Here is a 25448-nt window from a genome sequence, read left to right as displayed (position 1 = left end):
TTTAGATTTGGAATAAAAATATTCTTTACTATTATTTGCTATTATACTTATTGCTAATGAACTGTTGCAAGTTACTCTGTATAGGAGCCTTACAACACAATGGTATTGACTATTGTGGTATAGATTTTTTCTAAAAGACCCTGTCATGTGAAAAACCAAATCTGGTATATTATGTGTACAATAGCAGCACACCATCATTTTTCTCATCATCTTCATATAATCTGTGTTCTGCAGCTTCAGTTTTCTTTTTTTTCAGATCAGATTTTAATTTTAAATACTTAACACTATTGTTGATGTGCATTTCACTTTCTTCATGTTTACTAAGAATATGTGATAAATGCTGCCAATCTTTGCACCCATTCTCATTTTTCAGTTGATTTTTTCCTTCCCCAAAGAGTTTGCAATATAGACAAAACACAGAATCTTTTGAAGTTGAATAAAGTAACCAGGATCTAGTGGTTTTTTCGCCATTTGGAAAAATTCGTGTATAGTAAGTTTCTGAAAACTTCCTCCCTGTATTGTCTTTTGGAAAGTTAAAATTTCTTACTTGAGGTGGATCATTTTCAACAAGAGTGTCCCGTTGTTTAATATTCAAAATTCGGGGCCATGTACCCGGATCTGTAGAAAGCACAACAGGTATAATGGACTCTTCTGATTTTTTCTCTTCCAGTTGCTCTTGAAATTTATCAGCTATGGTTGATGTGGAAGAAGGTGGTAAACTCACACTCTGTTTGATCAGTAATGTATCCGCGCTACATTCTGCTGAAATCTGTAGCTCTGAAGTCTTTCCTTTTTTTTCTGGTAGTCCCTCTAATTTTTCCAAAAGTGTACCTGACGATCCATATAATCGTCTTTCATTTTCTTCTCTAACAGCATTCCTTTTTCTATTTTCTGATGCTGATAATTCTTTTGATTTTGTTTCCATCATCTGGGGAGAAATAGGATAAATTACACTTTTATTTTAGGATTGTTAAAATTAAAAATTCAATGTATATAGAAATGCCCAATAAGTACATGAAAAGATGCTCATTAGCCATCAGAAAAATGCAAATCCACATGAGAATGATATACCACTTCACGCCCACGAGGATGGCTGTAATAAATAGATAATGACAACTGTTGGCAAAGATGTGGAGAGAGACTGGAACCTCCATAGTATGGTGGGAATGTAAAATGATGCAGCTACTTTGGAAGGCCATTTGGCAGTTCCTCTGCTTAAACACAGTTACCATATGATCCAGCAATTCTACTTCATGGTATATACCCAAGAGAAATTAAAATGTATGTCCACACAAAAACATATACACAAATGTTCATAGCAATGTTATTCATAATAACCACAAAGTAGAAACAACTTAAATGTCCATAACACTTTAATTGATAGATTAAAATGTGGTATTACCCATGCAATGAAATACTTTGTGGCAATAAAAGCAAATGAAGTACCAATGTATGCTACAACATGAATGAACATTGAAAACAGTATGATACATGAAAAAAGCCCCTTGCAAAGTACTATATGTTATATAGTCCATTTAAGTGAAATATCCGGAATAGGCAAATTTATAGAAACAGAAGATAAACAATTACCTAGAACTTTAAAGGTGTGGAGGGAGAAGTGGGGACTGTTACTGGGTTTGGAGTTTCTTTCTGTGGTGATGAAAATGCTCTAAAATTGACTGTGGTGAATTCAGTCAATTTTATAGGGCACATTCATAAACAAAGTTGCTGTAAAAGTCACTGAAATTTAATAGCCATTACAGGTGTGTGCCACCACACCCGGCTAATTTTAAAAATTTCTTGTAGAGACGGGGATCTAGCTATCACCCAGGCTGGTCTTGAACTCCTGACCTCAAGCGATTGATCCTCCTGCATTGGCCTCCCAAAGTGCTAGGATTATAGGCGTGAGAGCCACCAAACTTGGCCAATAACAATTCATTTTAATGGTGAAATTTCCATAAATATTCCAATACATGTGTGTACACACACACAGGTATATACACATACACACATATGTAATAGGGAGAGAGATTGCTAATTCAGTTATACTTAATACTATGTACGTCATTCATCATTAATGGTAAATTATTATTACTTTTAAAATATAATAGAAGTACTTATAGATTTTTAATTTTTTTAAGACTAATGGGAAAGAACAAGGAGTTCAATCTGTAACTGACTGTGAAAAACTGAGATAACTCACTACCTCTGGACCAGCCAGTACTTACAGATTTAAAATACACTAATTGAAAGAAGATTTTTAAAATCTGATTTTAACAATCAGCTTAAAGAATAGCTCCTTGCTCAGAAGCACAGACTATTTTTAGATGTTGCTAGATTAACAATGTAAATTCAAAGTAGAATGCACGTAAATTAACATTGTTAGAGTTGGCACATCTGTCACAAATTTAATTTTTGTTTTTGAACATTCTACTGCCACCTACTGAAATCTGTTGTAATAAAAAGACATATTACCTATTTTTGTGTCAATAAAATTATAATAAAAATGCAAAAAAGATTCAACATAACAAAGATGTATAAAATGTGAATGGCATTCTACTGGGTATACACAAGTTGAACACCATATACAATGGAGCTGAAGAAAAAGAGCCTGGTTCTGTTTTAATTCTGAGAGCAATATGGCAGCACTGAAGTAAAAAAAAAAGGCAAAGGAGTTGACATTATTAAATTCGTACCTTCGAAAGATTACTTTTGATTGTATTATCAATTTCCAATCTTATATAAGGAAGGAAGATCAGAGGTACAAAGATAAGGTAGAAATCTGTGGTAGTAATTCTGGAAAAGATAATGGTAGCTACGTCTAAAATTCTATCAGTAGAGATAGCATAGAGTTGAGAGATCCTTAGGAAGTAGAATCTGGATTAGCCAGTAATTGAGAGTCGCTCTGGAGGCTAAGGAAGAAGGAAGAGTAAAGAACGATTCAAGGCCGGGCACAGTGGTGCACACCTGTAATCCTAGCACTCTGGGAGGCTGAGGCGGATTGATCGCTTGAGGCCAGGGGGTCAAGACCAGCCTGAGCAAGAGAGAGACCCTGTCTCTACAAAACAGAAAAATAAGGCAAGTGTGGTGGCGTTCGCCTGTAGTCTCAGCTACTTGGGAGGCCAAGGCAGGAGCATGGCTTGATCCTAGGAGTTTTAAATTGCATTGAGCTATGATGACATCACTGCACTCTAGCCCAGATGAAAGAACAAGACCCTGTCTCAAAAAAAATTCAGTCTCTGCATGGGCATCTGATTGGATGGTGAGTCATTTACCAATATGGGAAACAAGGAAAAAAAGTAGGTTTTGGAAATTCAGTTTTAGACACAATGAGTTTGAGGTATAGTCATGTGCCACATAACAAAATTTCAGTCAATGATGGACCGCATATGTAACAGTAGTCCTGTAGGATTATAATGGAGCTGAAAAATTCCTGCCACCTAATGCAACCAAGTGTTTGTGATGATGCTGGTGTAACTTACTGTACGAACAGCTGTATAAAATATAGCACTTACAATTTGTGCAGTGCATAATACTTGATAATGATAATAAACAACTATGTTAATGGTTCATATATTTATTATACTTTTTTTTTTTTTTTTTTGAGACAGGGTCTTGCTCTGCCACCCTGGCTGGAATACAGTGGTGTCCTCATAGGTCACTGCAGCCTCAAACTCCTGGGTTCAAATGATCTTCCTGCTTTAGCCTCCCAAGTAGCTGGAACTACAGGCTCACCCCACAACACTCAGATAATTTTTCTATTTTTTGTAGAGACGGGGTCTTGCTCTTGCTCAGGCTGGTCTCACACTCCTGGCCTCAAGCAATCCTCCCCCCTCAGCCTCCCAAAGTGCCAGGATTACAGGTGAAAGTCACTGTGCCCAGCCCAAAACGCTTTTCTCCTTTCTTTTTTTTTTTTTTTACGAAACAGGGTCTCACTATGTTGCCCAGGCTGGAGTGTAGTGGCTATTCACAGGTGTGATCATAGGGTACTACAGCCTTGAACACCTAGGCTCAAGTTATCCTCCTGCATCAGCCTCCCAAGTAGCTAGGACTACAGGCATAGACTAACACACCTGGAATTTATAATTTTTTTAGCTGATTCTTTTTGTGCTTACTTCCAAATCTCATAATGTTTGTAATCACTATTTGCTGATTTTTTTCTTCCCAGCTTTAAGTGTCAATAGACTTCTTAATGAGAAAGAGGAAACTTAGCCTTCCCTCTCATCATGCTCATCATCTACACTCAATGGCAGACCACCTACTTATCCTTCGGTTACAGGATTTCTTGGGCAGGATGGTGGTTGTGAGGGACTGTCCTGTGCACTGCAGGATGTTTAGCAGCACTTCTGGCCTCTATCAGCTAGATTCCAGCAGCACCCTCCAGGTGTGATAGTCAAAAATGTTTCCAGACATTGGCAAATATCCCCAGGTGGACAAAATTACCCCTGGTTGGGAATCACTGGCTTAGATCAGATTCAGTCTTTACATTTTATGACTGTGTATGTTATTCAGCAATAAGCCACTAAGTACAAGATTTCACATTTTTTCTTATGGTGTTCATATATCATTGAGGCTTTCCCTATTGGCCTTCTCAGAAGGCCTGCCACCAATCAAAACACTTATGTGCTAGTGGTGGTGGTGGGGGGGGGGTTGGGAAGCACATTTATAAAACATGCAACTTTATTATACAAAAATATCATGGCTGTATTTGCCAAATGTTTATGAGTTACTCTGTATTACTGAAATACACATGGTAGAATGGACACTTTCTTCTATGGGATCAGAGTAGCGAGCAATAGTTATTAAAAAAAGTCTGATTTATGGCTGCCGCCTATTTTGACTATGCATATTTCGTTTCTATGCCCTCTTCTGGTGTCCACTTATGAGTTAAAAACTTATAATCTAGGTGCAAGCCTAATGTTTTTCAGAGGAGAGCATTACGGCATTTGTCTAAAGTTTATGAGCTCACTGCCTTTAACAAAAACTCAGATACAGGTAAATCATCAGGTAAAAAAATAAAAAAGACTTGGAAAATATTAAGACTTAACATAGTCTTATATTACCAAATTAGAAGCTCATTCGGCTACTTTTGCCGTGTGTTTTCTTTGAAAAGGTAACTTAAAATATTAGGTCTTTCTGTATTTTAAAATTTTTCATTATGATTTTCTATAAGCCGAAGCTTTGCTAAATATTAGGTGCAGTATATATAAAGAAAACAAATTTAGCCTAAGTAAGCCTTTCTTACAAAAATAACATATAAGTCAACTATGGGTATCTACTGTTTCTTCTGTTCAATAAAAGCCTGGCACTTTGAGGTTACTTTTCCCTAAAGATAACCACTTAAATTCTTACCCAGTGAGGCGGGGGTTAAGAATATGCCTGGTTTAACATTTTTGATCCATCTCAAATTAATTTTTGTACATGGGAGGAAATGGGATCAAGGCTCATTTATTTTCATAAAAACAAAAAATTGTTCCAGCACCATTTGTTTAAAAACCTTGGTTTTCCTATCAAAATGATTTGGTACTTTCTTCTAAAATCCACTATCTATGTGGTTCTATTTCTGAACCATCTTCTTTCCTACTGATCTATTTGTTTATATTTCAACACCATATTGCTTTGATTATTGTAGTTTTTTAATGGCTTAAAATCAGGTAGTTGACAATTCCTTAACCCACACCATAAAATAATTAATTCAAGATGAATGACAGACCTAAAAATAAAAGCTAAAACTAAAAAGTCTCTACAGAAAATGCAGGAAAATATACTACTTTGGTAGGCAGATTCCTTAAATAGGACACAAAAAGTACCAAAGAAAAGAAGCAAATAAATTGGACTTCATCAAAATTAAAACCTTGTGCCTTTCAAAAACATTAAGAAAACAAATCAAGAAAATGAAAAGACAAATCAGTTGAGAACATCTTCTGAGTACATTTATTTTACAAAGATGTTTATCCAGAATATATAAAGAATTCCTACAACCTAATAATAAAAAGATAACACAATTAAAAAAATAGGCTGAAGACACAAATAGACAAAAGAAGATACGAGTCATAAAAAATATTAGGTCATTAAATATGCAATGTCTGATTTGGAATCAAAAGTGTAGTTTATTATATATCAAACAAGAAGCAGTACAATTAATGAAATTACATGCCCAAACTATTGACACAGTTTTGCCCTTTTTTTTTTTTTTGGAGGCAAGAGTCTTGCTCTATTCCTTGGGCTAGAGTGCCGTGGTGGTCAGCCCAGCTTGCAGCAACCTCAAACACCTGGGCTCAAGCTATTCTCTTGCCTCAGCTTCCCGAGTGGCTCGGACTACAGGCACTGGCCACCATGCCCAGCTAATTTTTCTATTTTTAGTAGAGACAGGGTCTCCCTCTTGCTCAGGCTGGTCTCAAACTCCTGAACTCAAGTGATCCTCCTGCCTTGGCCTCCCAGAGTGCTAGGATTACAAGCGTGAACCACCGTGCCTGGCCACAGTTTTGCTGTTGTAACGGTAGTTTGTTTATGCCAGCAGCAAAAAAGCCTGGAGAGCAAGTGGTAACGAAATCACAAAAGGCGTTTTCCACAGCTTGTTGAGAATTGAATATTTTTCCTTGCAAGAAGTGGTCCAAAGTCTGGAAGAAGTGGTAGTCAGCTGGTGCAAGGTCTGGCAAATACGGTAGAAGACTGAGAGTTTCCAAGCCCAGCTTCTGTAGTTTGAGCAGTGTTTGTGCAGCATGTGGTCGAGTGTTGTCTTGCAAGAGGACTGGCCTGTCTCTGTTGACCAATCTCAGCTGCTTAATCACAAGTATCCTCATCATTTTGTCAAATTGGTTGCAGCAGACATCCGCTGTAACGGATTGACCAGGTTTCATGAAGCTGTAGTGGATAATACTAGCTCTGGACCACCAGACAGAGACACCATTAGCTTTTTCTGATGAATATTCGGTTTTGGACTGTGTTCAGCACTTCATCTTTATCCATCCATGTGCTGAACCCTTGCAATTGTCAAAAAGAATCCATTTTTCATCACACATAACAATACAGTGTAGAAATGGTTCACCTTTGTGTAGTGACAGCAGAGAAAGGCAAGCTTTCAGATGATTTCTCTTCTGACGCTCATTTAATTCACGTGGAACCCATCTATCCAGCTTCTTTACCTTGCCGATTTGTTTCAAACGGTCCAATATTGTTGGAATAGTAACCTCAAACCTTGCTGCTAATTCATGTGTAGGTTGGGATGGATTTGCTTCTACTACAGCTTTCAGCTCATCATTATCCACCTTGGTCTCAGGTCGTCCGCGTGGCTCATTTTCAAGACTAAAGTCACCAAAAGGGAACCTCTCAAACCATGGACGTACCGTGCGTTCATTTGCCACATCCTTCCCAAATACTTCATTGATATTTTGAGCTGTCTGCGCCACATTGGTTCCACAATGGAACTCATATTCAAAAATACCACGAATTTTTGACTTATCCATGGTTTCACAAAAATTGCTCTAAAAAGAAATCCGAAAGATAGTCACAAGCCAAACCAGGTGTTTGAAAGACTGAGGATATACCTTCGTGATAACAAAACTAGAAGTGTCAAAGTGAAATGTCAGAGATTTCAACTGTCAAACTTAGTACTTAAGGAAATCAAGTATTTCATACTTAATAAATGAGGTTCTAAAATAAATCTGGCTAATGTAAGCTAACAGGATCAATCTATTGATACCTGATCATTTAAAGCTCATTAAAAAGAGTTACCTGTTTATATCTGTTAACACAACTTTGGCAGCAAAATCTCTTCTCCTGGCTTCCAATCATCAGGATGTTGTTTCCAGTACTTTTATTGGGCAAGTACTCTCCACACTGTTCACAGCAGTTCATTATTAGACCATTGGCCAATCTGTACTTATTAAAGCAATGGTTACTGCACAGTTTATGTGTTACATTATTTACACTGACTTCATGGCGAATCTAAAAGAAAAACCAGAATTTATTAACTAAAATAAGTGAACCACATTAGTACAGTAGGCAAAGAGATAACTAGTTTCTGCAACATAAATAAAGAACCCCTAATATCTTAATGAGAGATATATTCAGGGAAAAGGAAAAAAAAGCATGTTTCATTATTCTTTCATTTTTTTCTTTAGAAAATCATTCTTTGAATTTAGAAAAGGAAAACTAAGATGCATAGAACAAAAAGCAATACAATCAGTAATAACTTCCCTTAAAGATATTTAAGAATGACAGAAAATGAACTGGTTTAGAAGACTGGTTTTTCTTTTGTTTTTTTTTTTTGATAAGGTCTTGCTATGTCGCCCTGGATGTTCTCAAACTCCTGTGCGCAAGTGATTTTGATATGACCTGCTTAAAGGAAATGGATCAGGCTGGGTGCTCACGCCTATAATCCTAGCATTCTGGGAGGCCGAGGCAGGAGGATTACTTGAACTAAGGAATTTGAGACCAGCCTGAGCAACAGCAAGACCCTGTCTCTACTAAAAATAGAAAAATTAGCTGGGTATCATGGCACACGCCTGTAGTCCCAGCTATTTGGGAGGCTGAGGCAGGAGGATTGCTTGAGTCCAGAAGTTTGAGGTTGCAGTGAGCTACGATGACGCCACTGTACTCCAGGGTGACAGACAGTGACTCGGTCTCAAAAAAAAAAAAAAAAAAAGATTAGCAGTATTATAGAGTACACTGCCCTAGAATATTTGTGGGAGGGACTAAGGGAATCAACATTATCTGTATTGAGATGGTGCCTGTGTATCTATAACTCGGGTGTTCTTCCTGTGGTAAATGAGATAAAACTGTGCCCCTGATCTGTATGGCTCCAGGGTAACCAACACCAAATCTAGTTACCAAGGACTTTGTAAAATGAGGACTGCCTGTACAAATGTTTCTTCCTCTTCTAGCCACTGGTAAGATTGCAATACCACTTAATTAATGTTTAGCAAACAGGGAACACACTCTGCTTGTTCCACATTTTCTCATACCAGGATCTGTTGTTTCCTTCAATGTCCTGAAACTACATTTTTATTTAGCATTGCTAATAAGAACAAAATCCATCATAAACAATTGCTTTGTTTATAAGCACAACCAATTCCACAGAAACAGATGTGTATTTTTCCATACTATGCAAATGGGATATTTATTTGTAAGAAAGTTCTAACATATCCTTTTCTTCCTTTTAACTTCATGGTGTACATCTAAGACATGTACTTATGTAGATGACAGAGCATATAATAGCACTTAAAAGTTAAAACTAGGCTGGGCGCAGTGGCTCACGCCTGTAATCCTAGCACTCTGGGAAGCCGAGGCAGGCGGATTGTTTGAGCTCAGGAGTTCGAGACCAGCCTGAGCAAGAGCGAGACACCGCCTCTACTAAAATTAGAAAGAAATTAATCGGACAACTAAAAATACATATAGAAAAAATTAGCCGGGCATGGTAGCGCATGCCTGTAGTCCCAGCTACTCAGGAGGTGGAGGCAGAAGGATCACTTGAGCCCAGGAGTTTGAGATTGCTGTGAACTAGGCTGACGCCACGGCACTCACTCTAGCCCGGGCAAAAGAGTGAGACTCTGTCTCAAAAAAAAAAAAAAGTTAAAACTATCCCTGTTAGTCGAAATAACAACCTAGGTATAAAAATCCAGACCTCTGTTAATTTACTACAAATTGTACATCTTGATTTATTAAAAACTCCTTTTTTAAGATACTGGTTGTCTTCACAGGGAGACAGACAAGATGTACTATAAAATTCTCGGAAGGATTTGCTTGATTCCACCAGAGGAACAACAGTAGCCTTCTTTGTAGCTGCATTTCTGAAACACAAGGGAGAGACACAAAATTTAAGAACACTGCATTTTAATAAAAGTCAAATTTATGAACAATAATTTGACACTTTTCATTTTCTTATGATTTAATCCTATGAATCAATAATAATTTTTGGATGTAGCAAAATCCACTTTTGGCTTCATTGCTAAGAGTTCTTAAATAATATGGAAAGAAAGAGTCAGAGGTAAAAGTCTTTTGTATTAATAGTACAAGAACCTTGCTACAAGTTCTTAAGATTTTTAGAATCATTAAAAAATGCTGGTAGAACTAATGTGTAAGACGGGGAAATGGGAGGCAAAGGCAGTGGCAGGGAGGGGGCAGTTTACTCCCATACCTATGTTCTATTTTCCTGCCAAGAGTAAATACAGCACAAGTGAGTCCACAGCTCTGACATACCACAGAACTCAAGCTCAATAAACTTGAAGACACTCCTGTAACAATTCTACCCATGATCTATTTAGATCTGCAATTACAGACAAAATACTTATTTATACCACTAGTATTCAACCATGTGGAAAAATGTTGAAAGGTATTGCTTACTTTTTACATGTTACACTTCGTGTCTTTCGAGTACGTTTATGAGAGAAGGAAGAAAGGCAGGTGGTAGAACAAAAGAGGTGAGCTGATCCTTTTCTTTGATAAGCTGTCTGTCCCTTCTGTAAAGGTTTTCTGCAATATGCACAAGTGATCTTAGCTGGTTTAGTAAGTTGCTGTTGGGCTGAAGGCTGGAAAATCTGTTTAGGAAGCGAGGCCACTGGTGACAAAGAATGCACCCCTGGCTGCTTCTGATTACGGGGAAATGAAGCTGACTGGGAGATCCAAGAATCTTAAAAATGAAACACACAAGAAAAAAATCATGGAATAAATCAAAATTTACATCAGAAGAATATTTTAAATTTTTATTTAAGAGTTTAAGTGAATAGTGAGGCAGCTGTATAAGCACGTGGTTAAGGCCAGATAGCCTCGATGAATAATCCCAGGGGAAATATCCATTTTGTATTCCAAGTGAATGATACTCCATTGTGCCAACAACAATAAAAAAATAAATGGTCGCCCCTGGAGCTGTGCAATGTGGTAGCCATCAGCTCTTAAGTCAGACTCCACAGGTTCAAAGTGTAACTCCTAAGCTTACTAGACTATACAAATATCTTAAGCTCTGTCTTGGTTTTCTCAGCTATAAACTGATTTACAATACCTAACTCACCAAGTGCTATGAAGAATAGATGAGACAATACATATTGTAAAGCACTGCCTGGCACACAAAAAATATTAGCCACTTTTTCTTTCCTAAGCAGGAAGTATTAATACATTTATAAAATAAAGCAAAGAATATATATAATAAATATATAGATAACCATAGTAAAAGCTTGACTATCCAGAACCCTTGAGGAATGTGGTAGTATGGTAGTTTATCAACATTATGAAAAATTTTAAGCATACAGAGATGCTGAAAGAATTTTACACTTAACATCCATATACCCAACCAACTAGATTCAACACTATTTTACTGTTTTTGCCTTATCACGTATTTCCATCTGTTCATTCCTCTAAACAATCAATACATCTTTTTTAAACATATTTTAGGTAAATTGTAGACATTAGTATACTTCCCTTCAAAATACTTTAGACGTAACACTTTAACACAAATCTTTCTACAATTATTTCCCAGCCTTCCAAAGTATTATTTCACAGGCATCAATATAGACGGTGGATTACTCAAGAAAGCCTCAGCTTTCCTTACATTACACAGGGACTGCTACATCATATAGCACTGTTAGCTTCAAAATGGTAAATATTTATACCCATTTTAGAGAAACCAGAGTACACAAAATGGTACAGTATTACTTATAGGTGAGGTGTTTCTCAAATTTTAACATGCAAATGAAGTCACTTGGGAATCTTGTTTAAATGGAGATCTAAATCAGTACGTTGAGGCTGGGCGCGGTGGCTCATGCCTGTAATCCTAGCACTCTGGGAGGCCGAAGTGGGAGGATTCCTTGAGCTCAGGAGTTCAAGACCAGCCTGAGCAAGAGTGAGATCCCATCTCTACTAAAAATAGAAAAATTAGCCAGGTGTGGTGGTACATGCCTGTAGTCCCAGCTACTTGGGAGGCTTAGGCAGGAGGACTGCTTGAGCCCAGCAGTTTGAGGTTGCTGTGAGCTAGGCTGATGCCACGGCACTCTAGCCCAGGTGACAGAGCGAGACTCTGTCTCAACAACAACAAAATCAGGTCAAGGAGGGGCCTGATATTCTGCACTTCTAACCAACTCTCAGATGATGGTGAACCTTTGAGAAACAAGGCTGTAGAGTATAGAATTATTTTGTGATCTCTGTTCAAAAATAGCTTTTGTCATTAGCAAAAGGCCTATGCCTGTCACTGTAGCAAAGACTTCTCACAATACTACCTATCTAACAACACTATCTATACTCATATCCAAATTACCACCTACTGCTTCAAACCTCCTTTGTCCTATATTCAAATTATTTTATTTTCAGGCAAAAACAGTACAAAGCAAGTAACAAAAGGAATTCTTTCATTTCTCAGGATGGCAAATCAAGTATATCTAAATAAACTTATTAAATAAATTTTACGTTTAGGTTAACAATTTAACCTTTTAACTTCTCTTTGGGTTAATGTTTTTTCTCCATTTTATTATAGAAAATTATTCATCATACCTCTTTCTGTTCCATTTCTGTCTTGCTCTTTCTGGGTCATTAATTACATGTTCTTTTCATCAAGGGTCATAGGTCTCTTACATTCTTTTCTGTGTTTCCCACCCTTTTGGCTATGATTCAGTCTGGATACTCTTTTCTGATTTACCTTCTAGTTCATACTCATACTCTCTTCAGCTGTGTCCCATTTACAGTTAAAATGTAGTTTCTTAAAATCTGTGCCCAATAATCCTATTATCCTGAATCCTTGTGGGTGCACCTTTTTTTTTTAATTAAAAACATTTTTCTTTAGAGATGGGGTCTTGCTCTGCGGCTTAGGCGGGAGTGCAGCGGTGTGATCATAGCTCAAGTGATCCTCCCAAGTAGCTGGGATTATACGGTGATGGGCTAACTTCTATTGTCTGCTTTCTTACTTTTGATTTTCCTTTTTTTAAAAATTTCAAAATATTAAGCGGGTAAAGATGTTTTTGTTACATGAATATACATTGTATAATGCTGAAGTCAGGGCTTTCAGGGTGCCTGTCACCATGTCGGTGTTCACTGTACCCGATTTTTTCTTTTGATTTTCTATCATATGGTGTCCTGCCTCCTCATATCTCAGGATACTTTTTATTATTTTTATATGAAAGTGTAAGAAAACTCTAAGGCTCTAGATAATGTTAGCATTTAATTCCAAAGCTTGTCGTTAGCAAAAGGTTTTTTTTTTTTAAATCAGTACTCTTCTTATAGGGCCCCTGTGAGTCTACTGAAAGGCCCACTTAGCTTCTCAGCCTTTCTCTGCAGCCTTTTCTGGAACTGAACACATACCCATAAGGGAAAGCAGCCACAGTACTAGGATTACTTCTCTGAGCCTTCTTCTCTCAGATCTTGGAACCCCAATTTTACCACTCTATGATGGATGCCTTTAAACTGATATTTTATATATTTTTGCCATTTTCCTCTAATTATTCTCAGCAGGAGGGATAGGAATTACCTAGTTATCAGAGGTGCAACTCACTAGAATCAGTATCGTGGCCAGAAATATTTATAATGCAACAAAAATACAACATAGATATATGAGCAATTTCTAAGTATTTTCCGTCATGAGTTTTTTTTACTGTTTATATCAAGGTATGTAGTAACTGGAGAACTTTCACTGGAACACAGTCTAAAGGTAAATGAAAGAATTAAATGGCTCAGGGGTCCATCCTAATGAATGTAACCCTATTTTCATAAAATGGAAAGCACAGTTCTATGTGTACTTTATGAAGAGCCATAATTTTACAAGATGAAATTGAACCTATAAGCCCTAGATTTAAATACAACTCAACTCCAGAAATCCTTGTCTTTTGTGGGGCGGGTACTAAAAAACCTTCAATTTATTTAAGTGGGAAGTATACAGCAACCAAAGACATTCTGGAGGAGCTCTGACTTCAAATAATAACATCATCATCATCATCATAATAATAATATAATCACTGCCATTTTATTCTCACAGTTTCCTGGTAAAAAATGATTCATTTTACTAATGCTGACAGCAAGTAAAAACAAAATCTAGAGTCAACACCAAAAATAGATTGCTTTTACTATTTTACATTAAACAGTGAAAAACAACAATGACAACAAAAAGACCATCCTTTTGACAAGTGACCTAACCTTTAAGAAAACTTCATATTCACTTGTTTTTCACTATCACCTGAAAACTTGGTGAACATTCTCTTTAGAATTCTAGATTAAATCTTATAATCTAAAGGATATAGTTCTGTAACTTTTGTCCCCAAAAATAAACCTTTAGAGGACCCAGGAACATTGTGAATTTATCCATACTTCATAGACAATACAAATTCATTGCCCTATATCATAAAATAGTTTAAATGTAGTTATAAAGACCTTCTGCTCCATTTATATGAATGAGTGTCAAATAGGTTATTTAATGCATTTAGTCTTTGTTAACATTTTAAAATTATTAATACTTCATGTGATGAGAAAAATCAGAAATACAAAATATAGTTTTGGATTAATAAGATAAAAGGATGACAATAATAAAAATAAATCCAAGAGTAATCAAGACTGCTTTCAAACGACCTTGGCAATTGTCAATTATGCCCACAATTTGAGTGGAATGATAGTATTGTATCTAACTACAGTATGCTTTTTTATAGTTAAGTATTAGTCTATATTATGCTTTTATATTGAAAAACATCTATTCACCACATCCATCATTAAATATACATTAATTTACTCCAGAAGGTGAAAATTGGTCTTGAAGACTAAAACATAAAAGAAATAAATGGCAATGCTTCTAGCTGAAACTCCACTAAAGAGTTTCTATTTATATATGATAAAATTCACGCTTATATAAATGAGCATGAATAATATCTAAAACAAGCAACAAATAAATATCTGAAATTTAGGCAATAATTACAAAGGTATTACATAAAAGAAATAAACAGACCCTAAAGGATGATTTTCAATGACATTATTTCAAAGTCTTCAATACCTTTCTCATTGCCTTTAAGTTTAACGTATCCTTCAATATAGAGATCACAAGTTTTTTATGTTATTTCTCAGGTTTAAATATCAATAAAGATGTACATAGTAATAAATGGATGACAGACATGAATTTAAGCAAATTCATTAAAAAGTTGAAAATATATTTTTAAAAGGTTAATAATGGCCGGGCACAGTGGCTCATGCCTGTAATCCTAGCACTCTGGGAGGCCGAGGCAGGTGGATCGCTCAAGGTCAGGAGTTCGAGACCAGCCTGAGCAAGAGTGAGACCCTGTCTCTACTAAAAATAGAAAGAAATTATTTGGACAACTAAAAATCTATATAGAAAAAATTAGCCAGGCATGGTGGCGCATGTCTGTAGTCCCAGCTACTCGGGAGGCTGAGGCAGTAGGATTGCTTGAGCCCAGGAGTTTGAGGTTGCTATGAGCTAGGCTGACGCCACAGCACTCTAGCCCGGGCAACACAGTGAGACTCTGTCTCAAAAAAAAAAAAAAAAAAAAAAAAAGGTTAATAATATGCAAATTAAGATGATACCACCTTTTAATTTAGCAAACTTTAGTTAATATTCCTACACCTGAGGAGTGCTTATGATATGGAAGAAAACCCCTCTTTTTTTCTTTTCTACAAACAGCATTGTTTTCTTACAAGATAAGAGTTGCAAGAAAAGTAATACAACTTTCTGGTGGGAGGAATTTTGCATTAACCATCAAATGCTTAAAAATTATGTTGACATTCTGACAGCAAATCTACCTCTAGAAACTTTTTGAGAAAATAAGTGTGTCAAACTCAGATGTTCACGAGAAACTTTGTTTATAATTTCAAAGAGTAGAAATAACCCCAAATAATAAATTGTTATTCATAAACTTAAAAAGATAACTATATTTGATATCAGCTAATAACAGTTGATGAAATGTCCAATGATTCCCTGAGGCCGAGAATAAGACAAGGTTTTATATTCTTACCACTTCCATTCTGCATTGTATTAGAAAAAGGGAATTGTGCAAGGCCAAACTCTTTCCATAATACCAAGATTTATTTGCTTTTTTCACTATGTTGGTATTTATACTAACAGTATAAAAGCAACGCTGCTGGCAGTGGAACCAAACTGTACTACTAGCCAATAGTTTCCACTGTCATGCACTTACAAAAAAGAAAAGTATCACTTTCACTTATGTATGTTATTCCAACACCAACTGGTATACCTGCAATATAAGTGTATTGCACAAATTTAAAGACATGGTACCCAAAAAGACTGTCCTCACTTTAGATACCACCTGCACTTCTGATTGCCTACAAATCTGGGAGGTTCCCAAGGTTCAATAATTTGCTAAAGTAACTCAGAGAACTCAGGAAAGCTCTATACTTATGATTATAGTTTTATTATAAAAAATACAAACCATGAACAGCCAAATGAAGAGACACACAGGGCAAGGCCTGGAAGGGTCCCAAATGCAGAGCTTTTGGGTCAGCTTTCTGTGGTATCAGTAGCAACACTCTCCTGGCATACTGATGTTTTCACCAACTAAGAGGCTACAATGAGCATCAATATCTAGAGTAGTTTTATTGGGGTTTCACTGAGTAGGCATGACTGATCAAATCATTGGCTAAATGACTGAACTCAGTGTCCAGGCTCCCTCTCCGAGTCTGGGCTAGTTCAAAGACTCAACTGTCTAATCACATGGCTGGTCTTTCTGGTGATCACCCCCCATCCTGAGTCATCTCATCTTTTACCATAAATTTAGGTATGAGCCAAGGGGCTCATGAACATAGCACGGATACTTCTAATACTTGGGAAATTTCAAGGATGAATGGATAGATGGATAAATAGATAAACAAATAAAACCACAGAGCAAAAGACTGAAAACAAACCAAAATCTTAACAGTGATTGGGGTAAGGTGACATATTATTTTCTTACTTCTAACTATGATTTTTTCCCAAATATTCTGTAATAATCACACAGTATTCTCCTAACCAGAGGAAAAGACTTAAAAAATAAAGAAAAAAGCACTAGCATCCCATTAAAGCAACAACAGTGATTAGGTTCTTAGGTTTCAGTTACATTTTAGTACTTTCCTAAAATTCAACAGGCTAAAGTACTAAAATGGTAAAAAAAAAAAAAAAATCAAGCCCCTCTAACCCCACAGAAGTCATAAAAAAGCCATAAAAGGGAACTGTTATTTTTTAATAATTTCTGTTATATTTTATCAGAATAGGACTATCCACATAAAAATTTTAAAAATAACAATTCTTTGATTTAATGGCAAGAGAGTTTTCCAACTTTTAAAATTGAACAACTAATAAAATGCTGATTCAAAAACTAAAATCCTTTGTGTTATACAAGAGATAGCTCAGCAAAAAAAAAAAGAAAGAAAGAAAAAAAAAAAGAAAACCTAAAATCCTGTAACCCCAGCACTTTGGGAGGCTGAGGTGGGAAGATCGGTTGGGGCCAGGAGTTCCAGATCAGCCTGAGCAAAACAGGAAGATTTCATCTCTACAAAAAATAGAAAAATTAGCCAGGAGTGGTGGCCCATACCTATTGTCCTAGCTAGTTGGAAAGCTGAGGCAGGAGGATCGCTTGAGCCTAGTCCAGGAGTCTGAGGTTGCGGTGAGCTATGATGACACCACTGCACTCTAGCCCGGGTGACAGAGTGAGATCCTGTCTCAAAAACAAAACAAAACCAAACCAAACAAAACCACTCAAAAAACAAACCACAAAACAAAATCTAAAATCTGAGATATACAGCCCAAAAGTAAACACTTAAAAAGCAAAAACTGAAACTTCAAGTTACATAATTGCAGATTAAATAAAATTATTATATTACTTTATTCTTTCCGTTGACTACCCATCTTTTTATCCTATGATTTTTTTTTTTTTTTTTTTTTGAGACAAGAGTCTCACTGTGTTGCCCGGGCTAGAGTGCCGTGGCGTCAGCCTAGCTTACAGCAACCTCAAACTCCTGGGCTCTGCCTCAGCCTCCCGAGTAGCGGGGACTACAGACATGCGCCACCATGCCCGGCTAATTTTTTCTATATATTTTTAGTTGTCCGATTAATTTCTTCCTATTTTTAGTAGAGACGGGGTCTCGCTCTTGCTTAGGCTGGTTTCGAACTCATGAGCACAAACAATCCTCCCACCTCGGCCTCCCAGAGAGCTAGGATTACAGGCGTGAGCCACCACGCCCGGCCTATCCTATGATTTTTATTAAGACAAACAAGGCTGGGGGCAGTAGTTATGGGGGTTTTCAGTTAAAACACTTTAGATGCAAATCACATTGGGTAAAACAGATTAAATTCCCCAAATTTCAGAAACCAAGTAGACTGCACAGTTCTATTAAGTAAAATATTTTATCTTAATATGAAAGCCAAAAGAAATAAAATATTTCACATTTAGGATGTAAATAAAATAGATATGAGTACTAAAAAGAACGGCCAAAAGTTTATTTACTTGAGGTAGAAAGAAAATATCACTTACTACTTACCAGGACTGTGAGGTGCAAATCCTCCATTCTGAAATACGTCTCCTGCCACATTCATTCTACCAGGATTAAAAGGCCTTACTCCAGTCTTGGTCTGTGAAGTCAAAGATGGGGTGTATGTTTGTATATTAACACCAAAATTACTTGACTGAAGTCCTTTAGCGACATCTCCCAAGTTGGAATTCTATAGTGATGTTATATGTGTAATCGTTATGTTCGTATCTCGCCCAGCATTCACAGAGCTTATACCTGTTTCTACCGTTGTAACATTAGTAATGTGTATTTCAGAGTTGATTCTGTAGTGATAACACTATTACCCATTCCTGCATTTACCTTACTTCTTGAATGACTGGAAGTGGAGAAATCCAAATCTTTGGTTCTGTTTTTAGTTCCAGGAAGTCCCCATTCAGTAAAACTAGAAGAATTTTTCTCCTGCCCTCCATTTGTTTCTATGTCCTCTTCATCATCAATAACAATTGTCTCGCTTATATTTCCCTTCTGAGAAGCCAAATCTCTTGAAGAAGGAAGAATTACGGAATAACTTCCTTGTGGCTTTTCATTTTTTGATGACGCAAATATAAAATTTCTTTGATCAGCTATCGCAGGAGCAGAAACTGAAGGAGGCTGTATAGATTCAATAAATACAACATCATCATCATCATCTTCCACTGATGAGTTGCCAGATCTATTGACTAAAAGACTAGTTGGATCACCAAATGAATCTCCCGTGTCCATGGGACTAGCTGTCATAGCTGTTCTCCCTAATAAAGCAGGAGTCTGTTCAGTCAATTCTAATCCTCCCACTGAACATTTATCCATGCCAAAGAACCTGTAAGAGACAGAGAAAAGAAAAAAACAAGTTCTACTATATTTTGTTTTTTTGCATTTTACTGCAATGAAATGGCACAAGTAAAATTTTAAATTCTTTTCTTTATGTGATATCTGATACCCATCCCTGTTTTTCCTCTCCTGTCAACCATTTAATATTTACTTCTTCGCAGTTTGATGGAAATTAATGAAGCAATTTTTGGTAGTCCTTTAAAAAATATTCAATTTATAGTACTGTAACCTATTTACTCTTTATATTGAAAAAATACATGTCTTCCTTTGAACCAGAAAATAGTAACGATTCTATCAAGCACAAATAACCCAAGGTCCTAACCCTCATGTAGTCTATATGCTTTCATCTACTACCGCATCTGTGATCCAGTCCAATCCCTATTTCTCTAGTAACTTTTGTCATTATTTTTTCAAAATCTCTGCTTCCAATGTAACTACATGATTATCACTTTGCATCTTTTTTTTCCCTGTACAGAAAGCTTAAGTACTTTTGTGCCAGGCATTATGCTATGAGCTCAGACCTTCATGATGGTAGGTATAACTTACTCTATTTTACAATTTAGAAAATTGAGGCTTAGAGATGCTAACTAAATTGTTCTAGGTAAGTCTGTGTGGGACTTAACTCAGAGCTCTAACTATAGGGCCCTAATTCTTAACTATTCTTTTTTTTTTTTTTTTTTGAGACACAGTCTCACTGTGTTGCCCAGGCTAGAGTGCCGTGGCATCATCCTCGCTCACAGCAACCTCAAACTCCTGGGCTCAAACGATCCTCCTGCCTCAGCCTCCCGAGTAGCTGGGACTACAGGCATGCGCCACCATGCCTGGCTAATTTCTCTATATATTTTTAGTTGTCCAATTAATTTCTTTCTATTTTTAGTAGAGGCGGTGTCTTGCTCTTGCTCAGGCTGGTCTCGAACTCCTGAGCTCAAACAATCCGCCCACCTTGGCCTCCCAGAGAGCTAGGATTACAGGCGTGAGCCACCGCGCCCGACCCATTAAGCTTATTATGAGGCTGATTTTCAAAGCAAAGGGGCAATAATTCAGTCTAAATAAACTGAGTTATAAAATATAAAAGAGGTTAATAGATGAATTTCTTCAGTCCTTTCTATATCTAATAAAACCTAGAAAAGAACAATTTCTGGAGAAGAGATATAACTGACTCCACAGTATCCCCGTGGCCACTAATTCCTATTTTACTCTTTTCACAGAAAATAATAGACACGGTACTCTTCACACTTAGCTCACTGCAGTCATTTCCCTCTGAAACAAAGATTAAGTATTCATTCACTTACTTTTAAGTCCCAGATTATAAATTAAACCACTACTCAAAGCCACTGTGTTTGTAATTTAACCATCAGTTTCTCAATTCCATAAACACAAGACCACAAAGAAGTACTATTTCTACAGTACTGTCCAAAAACAGGTAAATTCCTGTTTAGCAAGTTAGCTATGTGGCACTGAACAAATTATTTCACCCCATCAAGTTTTGGTTTTCTAACTGTGAACTGCAAATGACAACAATATGTGACTTCAAGGTTTTTATGTTTGTTTGTTTTGAGACAGGGTCGATCTGTAGCCCAGGCTAGAGTGCAGCTGTGTCATTATAGCTCACTGCAACCTCAAATTCCTGGGCTCAAGTGATCCTCCTGCCTCAGCCTCCTGAGTAGAGTAGCTGGGACTATAGGTACACACAACCACGTCCAGCTAATTTTTCTATTTTTTTGTAGAGAGGGGGTCTGGCTCTTGCTCAGGGTAGTCTTGAACTCCTGAGCTCAAGCGATCCTCCTGCCTTGGCCTCCCAGAGTGCTAGGATTACAGCTGTGAGCCACTGCACAGGGCTGACTTCAAGGGTTTTAACGAGATAACTGGACGTGCAAATCCCTAGCATACTGCCTGAACCACATTAAAGAGTGCAAAAATTATTAAATCCCTTTCCAATGAGAAGGCATTTTAGGTAAATATTTTGTCTACATCCAAGAATTTTAAAAAGTGCCTAATTAAATTAATTTTAAACATTTACCTAATCTTCTTGTGGTATGTTATTCATCCACAAATTATAACTATTTAATGTTTAATTGATTTAATTTGGTACAATGAAAATTACTACTAAAAACCATACATCAATGTAAAATCTAAGGAAAATCTGCACAGAGAAGGTCAATATATTACCACTATACAAATAGGATGAAACCCAAGCAAGATGCTTAAATGCAAACTATCCCTAGGGAATGGGTAACAACCTCCTAAATTTAACAGGATATTTAATTAAGGATAAAGATAAGACTTAACACTAAAACAAAGACATAAATAAAGGTACTTTGCCCTATTGTATTTAGCTCTCTTCTGGTAGACTACTTTAAGAAACACCTCATAGTTTTTTTCCCTGAAGGTTGTTGCATTTACAACAAGTTGTATGGCATCTCTGTGGATTTACATTGTCCCAGAACAGATTTTTCTTAACATAAAGGTGTACTATGATTCTGAAGGTACTAACAAAAGTAATGAGATAGGAGAAAGAAGAATCAACTGAACTACCACCACAAATAACAACAGAATTACTGCAGGGACTAGGTACAAGATTATTGTCTAGAAATCAACAGTCTGATAGGGTTTAATATGGTAGACTGATCACACACAACTAACTTTACTCCCTTCCAAAACTCTGCTAAACAATAGTTAAGGTCCTACCCACCAGGAAAGGATGAAGAGGAGAAATAAAAGCAACAAAATTTTGTAAGCTAAGAGGAAGTGGATGAGTGATTAACTCAGCTGACCCGAGACAGCCAAACTCTAAAACAGTGATGGAAAAAGCTGAGAAACATCCTGATTTACACTGCAGAATCCTCAAAAGGCTCAGGAACCTGTAACACCAGATATTCCTGAAATAGGTGGGTAGATGGCTAAAATGAGGAGGTTGGGAGATCCTAGATCTCTTGCCTCCCATCATGTTGATGGTGACATGTTCTAGACATGTCCTTGCCCAACCTAGCACAAGTTCTATAACAGAATTTTATTCTTTGCTGAGCACAGAACATAAGATCTTTGTCTTGGGTTCACCAAACACTGGTGAATTTTTCAATACCATGCATAAGAAATGTCCCCGCTCCCACTTGATTCCCAAAGAGTTGGCATCCTATCTTCTAGGCAGCAAACCACTTTCTGGCAGACTTCTTTCTCAGAAAGATTCTTCCCTGTGGAACTAAGAATCAGCAAAAAGGAAAACTCGAAAGATTACCCTATTGTGAAGCTCCTGTTGACAGCCTCCCTCTCATTTTTTCATTTGGTTTCTAGTCCCCAAAAGCTGGGGAAATCTTAAATAAAGGAAAAAAATAAAGAGGATAAGAATATCTACCACTAACTATATATGCATATATATGTATGTGTGTCTCCCATAACTTATGGACTGGGCACTTTACCTATTTTTGTACTCTTTACAATCCTTATAACAATATGCAGAAGATAGACATTTATGAAATGCACGCAGTTCAGAGAATAAATGACTTGCCAAAATAAATGCGGGAACAAAGATTTGAATCCCAACATGATCAGCAACAAAACGAAATACTTTGTACTACAGTGTGCTGTAAATTACCCTAGGAACACCTTGCTAAGAAAAATGGTGTTCTAAGTGGTAATAACTGAGTTAGTGATGTGCTACCCTGGCAATTTTCTTAGTCCCCGTTAGTTTCCTTTCTCTATTTAGTCCATCTAGGACCACATCCACATCCCACTATCTCACCAAACTACTACCACGGAATGTGCAATATCATTGCTTCAGGTATCCTATCAAGATTACCCACTTCAAACTATCATTTCTAAAAGCTAGACACAGAATTCTACATCCTGACACTGTCCTAAGATTAACCAATTAAATAAAGAGATGTGCTGTGAAGTATGAGACAGTAAGTGCAAATAAATTAGCAGGGAGCAACAAGGGCAAAGGGAAGGCAGGAATACTACTAGAGGAGATAAACTAATCACTTTAAGTTCCGTTTCCATAACCAACGGAAAACTGATCAAGGTTAAAGGACAAGACAGGTAAGATCTCAGACTCTACAAATTCCCAGATAATGAAAGTAGAAGCAGAGCTTAAAAAAAACAAAACAAAACAAAAAAACACACATCATCTTTTTGACTCCTAATAAAATTATCCATTCAGGCAAGGATTGGTGTAAAAGCCATTAACCCAACAGCTGTCAGAAAAAAGGCATTTCTATTGTACTAAAATGAACACATAGAACACTTTCTGGTAGCAAAGGAAAAAAACATTAACTTCATAATGGAGGGAGATCAGGCAGTCACTGCTGATTTAGTGGTCATCTTAGAATCAGGAATAGTGTGACAATGAGATTATAAATCTCCTGACGTGATGCTAGCTGGAGGGCTGTCAGTGTACATAAATAACAGTCTTTCTCAAATACAAAACAAACACATTGAAAAGAACCTCTCTTCCATAAGCTTAAAACAATAAATTATTCAGTAAATTTTTAAAAATTCAACAGCAAACACCACTTTTTTTCCTATCCATTGGAAAGGAAGAAGAAAATGTAAAATGCAAAGCATTTAAAAGAGAGCTAACTTTAAATCCTGTCTTGGAACTTGAGAGAGTACCCGTGGTGTAAATAAATACCAGCACCCACTCCCAGTGCCTTCCCAAGGATTACCCTGGCTTCGCTCTAGGGACAGGGCTTTCTAAACAATTAGCTTGAAGGCCAAGGCCTGCAAGACAACACAAAGGCAAATCCCACAGGAAGAACACCCTACTATTGCACTAAGTATTTTAAACAGGAAAGCAGGGTAAAATGACTCACAATGGAGATGTTTCCCTTCTTAATTTCTGCCAAATCTTCACTAGATTGGCTTGAAGGTGATTCCTGCTCCTAGAATGAGAGATGAATGATTTCTTGACGACTAATCTGGACTCAGCACCAACTTCGCAACACGAGAGGAAGGAGGAAAACGGATGGATAAGAGGTTAAGGAGTTTCAGCGCTCTATTATCCTCCCCCGCCCAAACGTTGCTGAGAACCCAAGTTTGAAAAAAACTATAGGAACCAGAACGAGAACACAAAACTAAATCTGCTTTTTCCAATTACAGAATTGGGACGGATGGGGTGGGCTGAGGGCACCAAGCCTGCTTCCAGGAAGGGCAAACGTTGCCTCAACGCCAGCAAGGGATTTTTATTTCCTCCTAAATTGACCCACCCAGCGTCATCCGCGTCATTCTCAGAACCAATTCAGGAGTAAGGGGCGGCTCACGCAACCGAGCTGGGCCGACGTTTGCCCCACGCAGCTGCCCTGGCCCCAAGATTTGCCCGCCCTGCAGTCGATGACTGGTTCAAGGTCCGCCATTAGAAACTCTCCCAAAAAAAGTAGAGTAAAAAGCTGCGCAGCGCCGGGGAAGAGAAGAGCGAAGGTGGGTACACGGCCAGGCAGTGGCAGCAACCCGCACCCCGAAAAACTTGGGGACCTCAGCTCCGGAGGACAAGGTGGGAGCGCAGGCCCGAGAAACGACCGGGGCGCCCCACTCCCCCCCACAGAAGAGAAAGAAATACCCCGCGATCTCCCCTGGCGACTCCCGCCTCTGGGGCCCGTCTCACCCAGCCCTCCCGGCCTCGCCCGCACTCTCGCAGCCCCCGAGGCCCCGACGCAGCAGCAGTGACTACGGCCGCGCCGCGGGGTATTAATCCCGGGTCGGTGGGAGGCTCCGGAGGCTGCCCTCGCCCATCTCCGCCTCCTCCTCCAGAGGCTGCGCTGCTGCCAGCCACCCCCACTCTCGGCGGCCCTGGACAGGAAAGATAGCGGGGATAAGCCTCACCCGGGTCTGGCTGCGGCTCCGCGGAACGAACCTCCACTCCCCCGACCCACCCCCGCTTCGGCGACACGCACAACTCCGCTCGGTCCGGTGCCGGCTTTACCGCTGAGGAGGAAAACGAAGCGGCTGCGACGGCGCGGCCAGGCCCGAGGAGGCACCGCCCTCCGCGCGCTCATTGACTGAAGGGGAAGGCGGGCCGAGGTGCCTCGGGCACATCCATTGGCTGCTTCGGCCTTCTTTCAAGCCCCCCCCTTGGTAGGGTAGTCCGCGGAGCTGTCCGTCAGGGCGGGCCACACCCCCGGCCCTGCTGTTCTAGTCCGTCCTCCGCGGGTCCTGGGCTCCTGGCCGTG

The 25448-nt window shown here is 38.1% G+C and overlaps 1 protein-coding gene across 3 annotated transcripts; it reads right to left on the bottom strand.

Moving 5' to 3' along the window:
• On the bottom strand, positions 1-25210 carry ZMYM5 (zinc finger, MYM-type 5). Of its 3 annotated transcripts, XM_012641660.1 has the most exons (8): positions 25102-25210; positions 24096-24164; positions 18778-19273; positions 18448-18538; positions 10345-10630; positions 9626-9791; positions 7735-7947; positions 1-928 (listed from the first exon to the last, which is right to left on the bottom strand). In XM_012641660.1, exons 3-8 carry the CDS (start codon positions 19261-19263, stop codon positions 170-172), a joined length of 2001 nt encoding a protein of 666 aa, XP_012497114.1. In that variant the 5' UTR covers positions 19264-19273; positions 24096-24164; positions 25102-25210; the 3' UTR covers positions 1-169. The 3 variants fall into 3 exon arrangements, with proteins under 3 accessions (XP_012497114.1, XP_012497115.1, XP_012497116.1); XM_012641661.1 differs by lacking the exon at positions 24096-24164; XM_012641662.1 differs by lacking the exons at positions 1-928; positions 7735-7947; positions 10345-10630 and having other exon boundaries at positions 9581-9791.
• Between the last annotated feature and the right edge of the window lie 238 nt (positions 25211-25448).

This window comes from Propithecus coquereli, unplaced genomic scaffold (genome assembly GCF_000956105.1).
Source record: "Propithecus coquereli isolate 6110/MARCELLA unplaced genomic scaffold, Pcoq_1.0 Scaffold168, whole genome shotgun sequence".
In the NCBI taxonomy this organism is placed as follows: Eukaryota; Metazoa; Chordata; class Mammalia; order Primates; family Indriidae; genus Propithecus; species Propithecus coquereli.
This window is presented reverse-complemented; position numbering and strand designations above follow the sequence as displayed.

Coding starts and splice junctions, on each gene's coding strand:
- ZMYM5 (XM_012641660.1), bottom strand. CDS start 19,263: ATGGATAAATGTTCAGTGGGAGGATTAGAATTGACTGAACAGACTCCT. Junction 18,539..18,777: donor CCAGTCATTCAAGAAGTAAG/GTAAATGCAGGA, acceptor TTGACTTCACAG/ACCAAGACTGGAGTAAGGCC. Junction 7,948..9,625: donor TTTGTAGTAAATTAACAGAG/GTCTGGATTTTT, acceptor TTTTTCTTTTAG/ATTCGCCATGAAGTCAGTGT.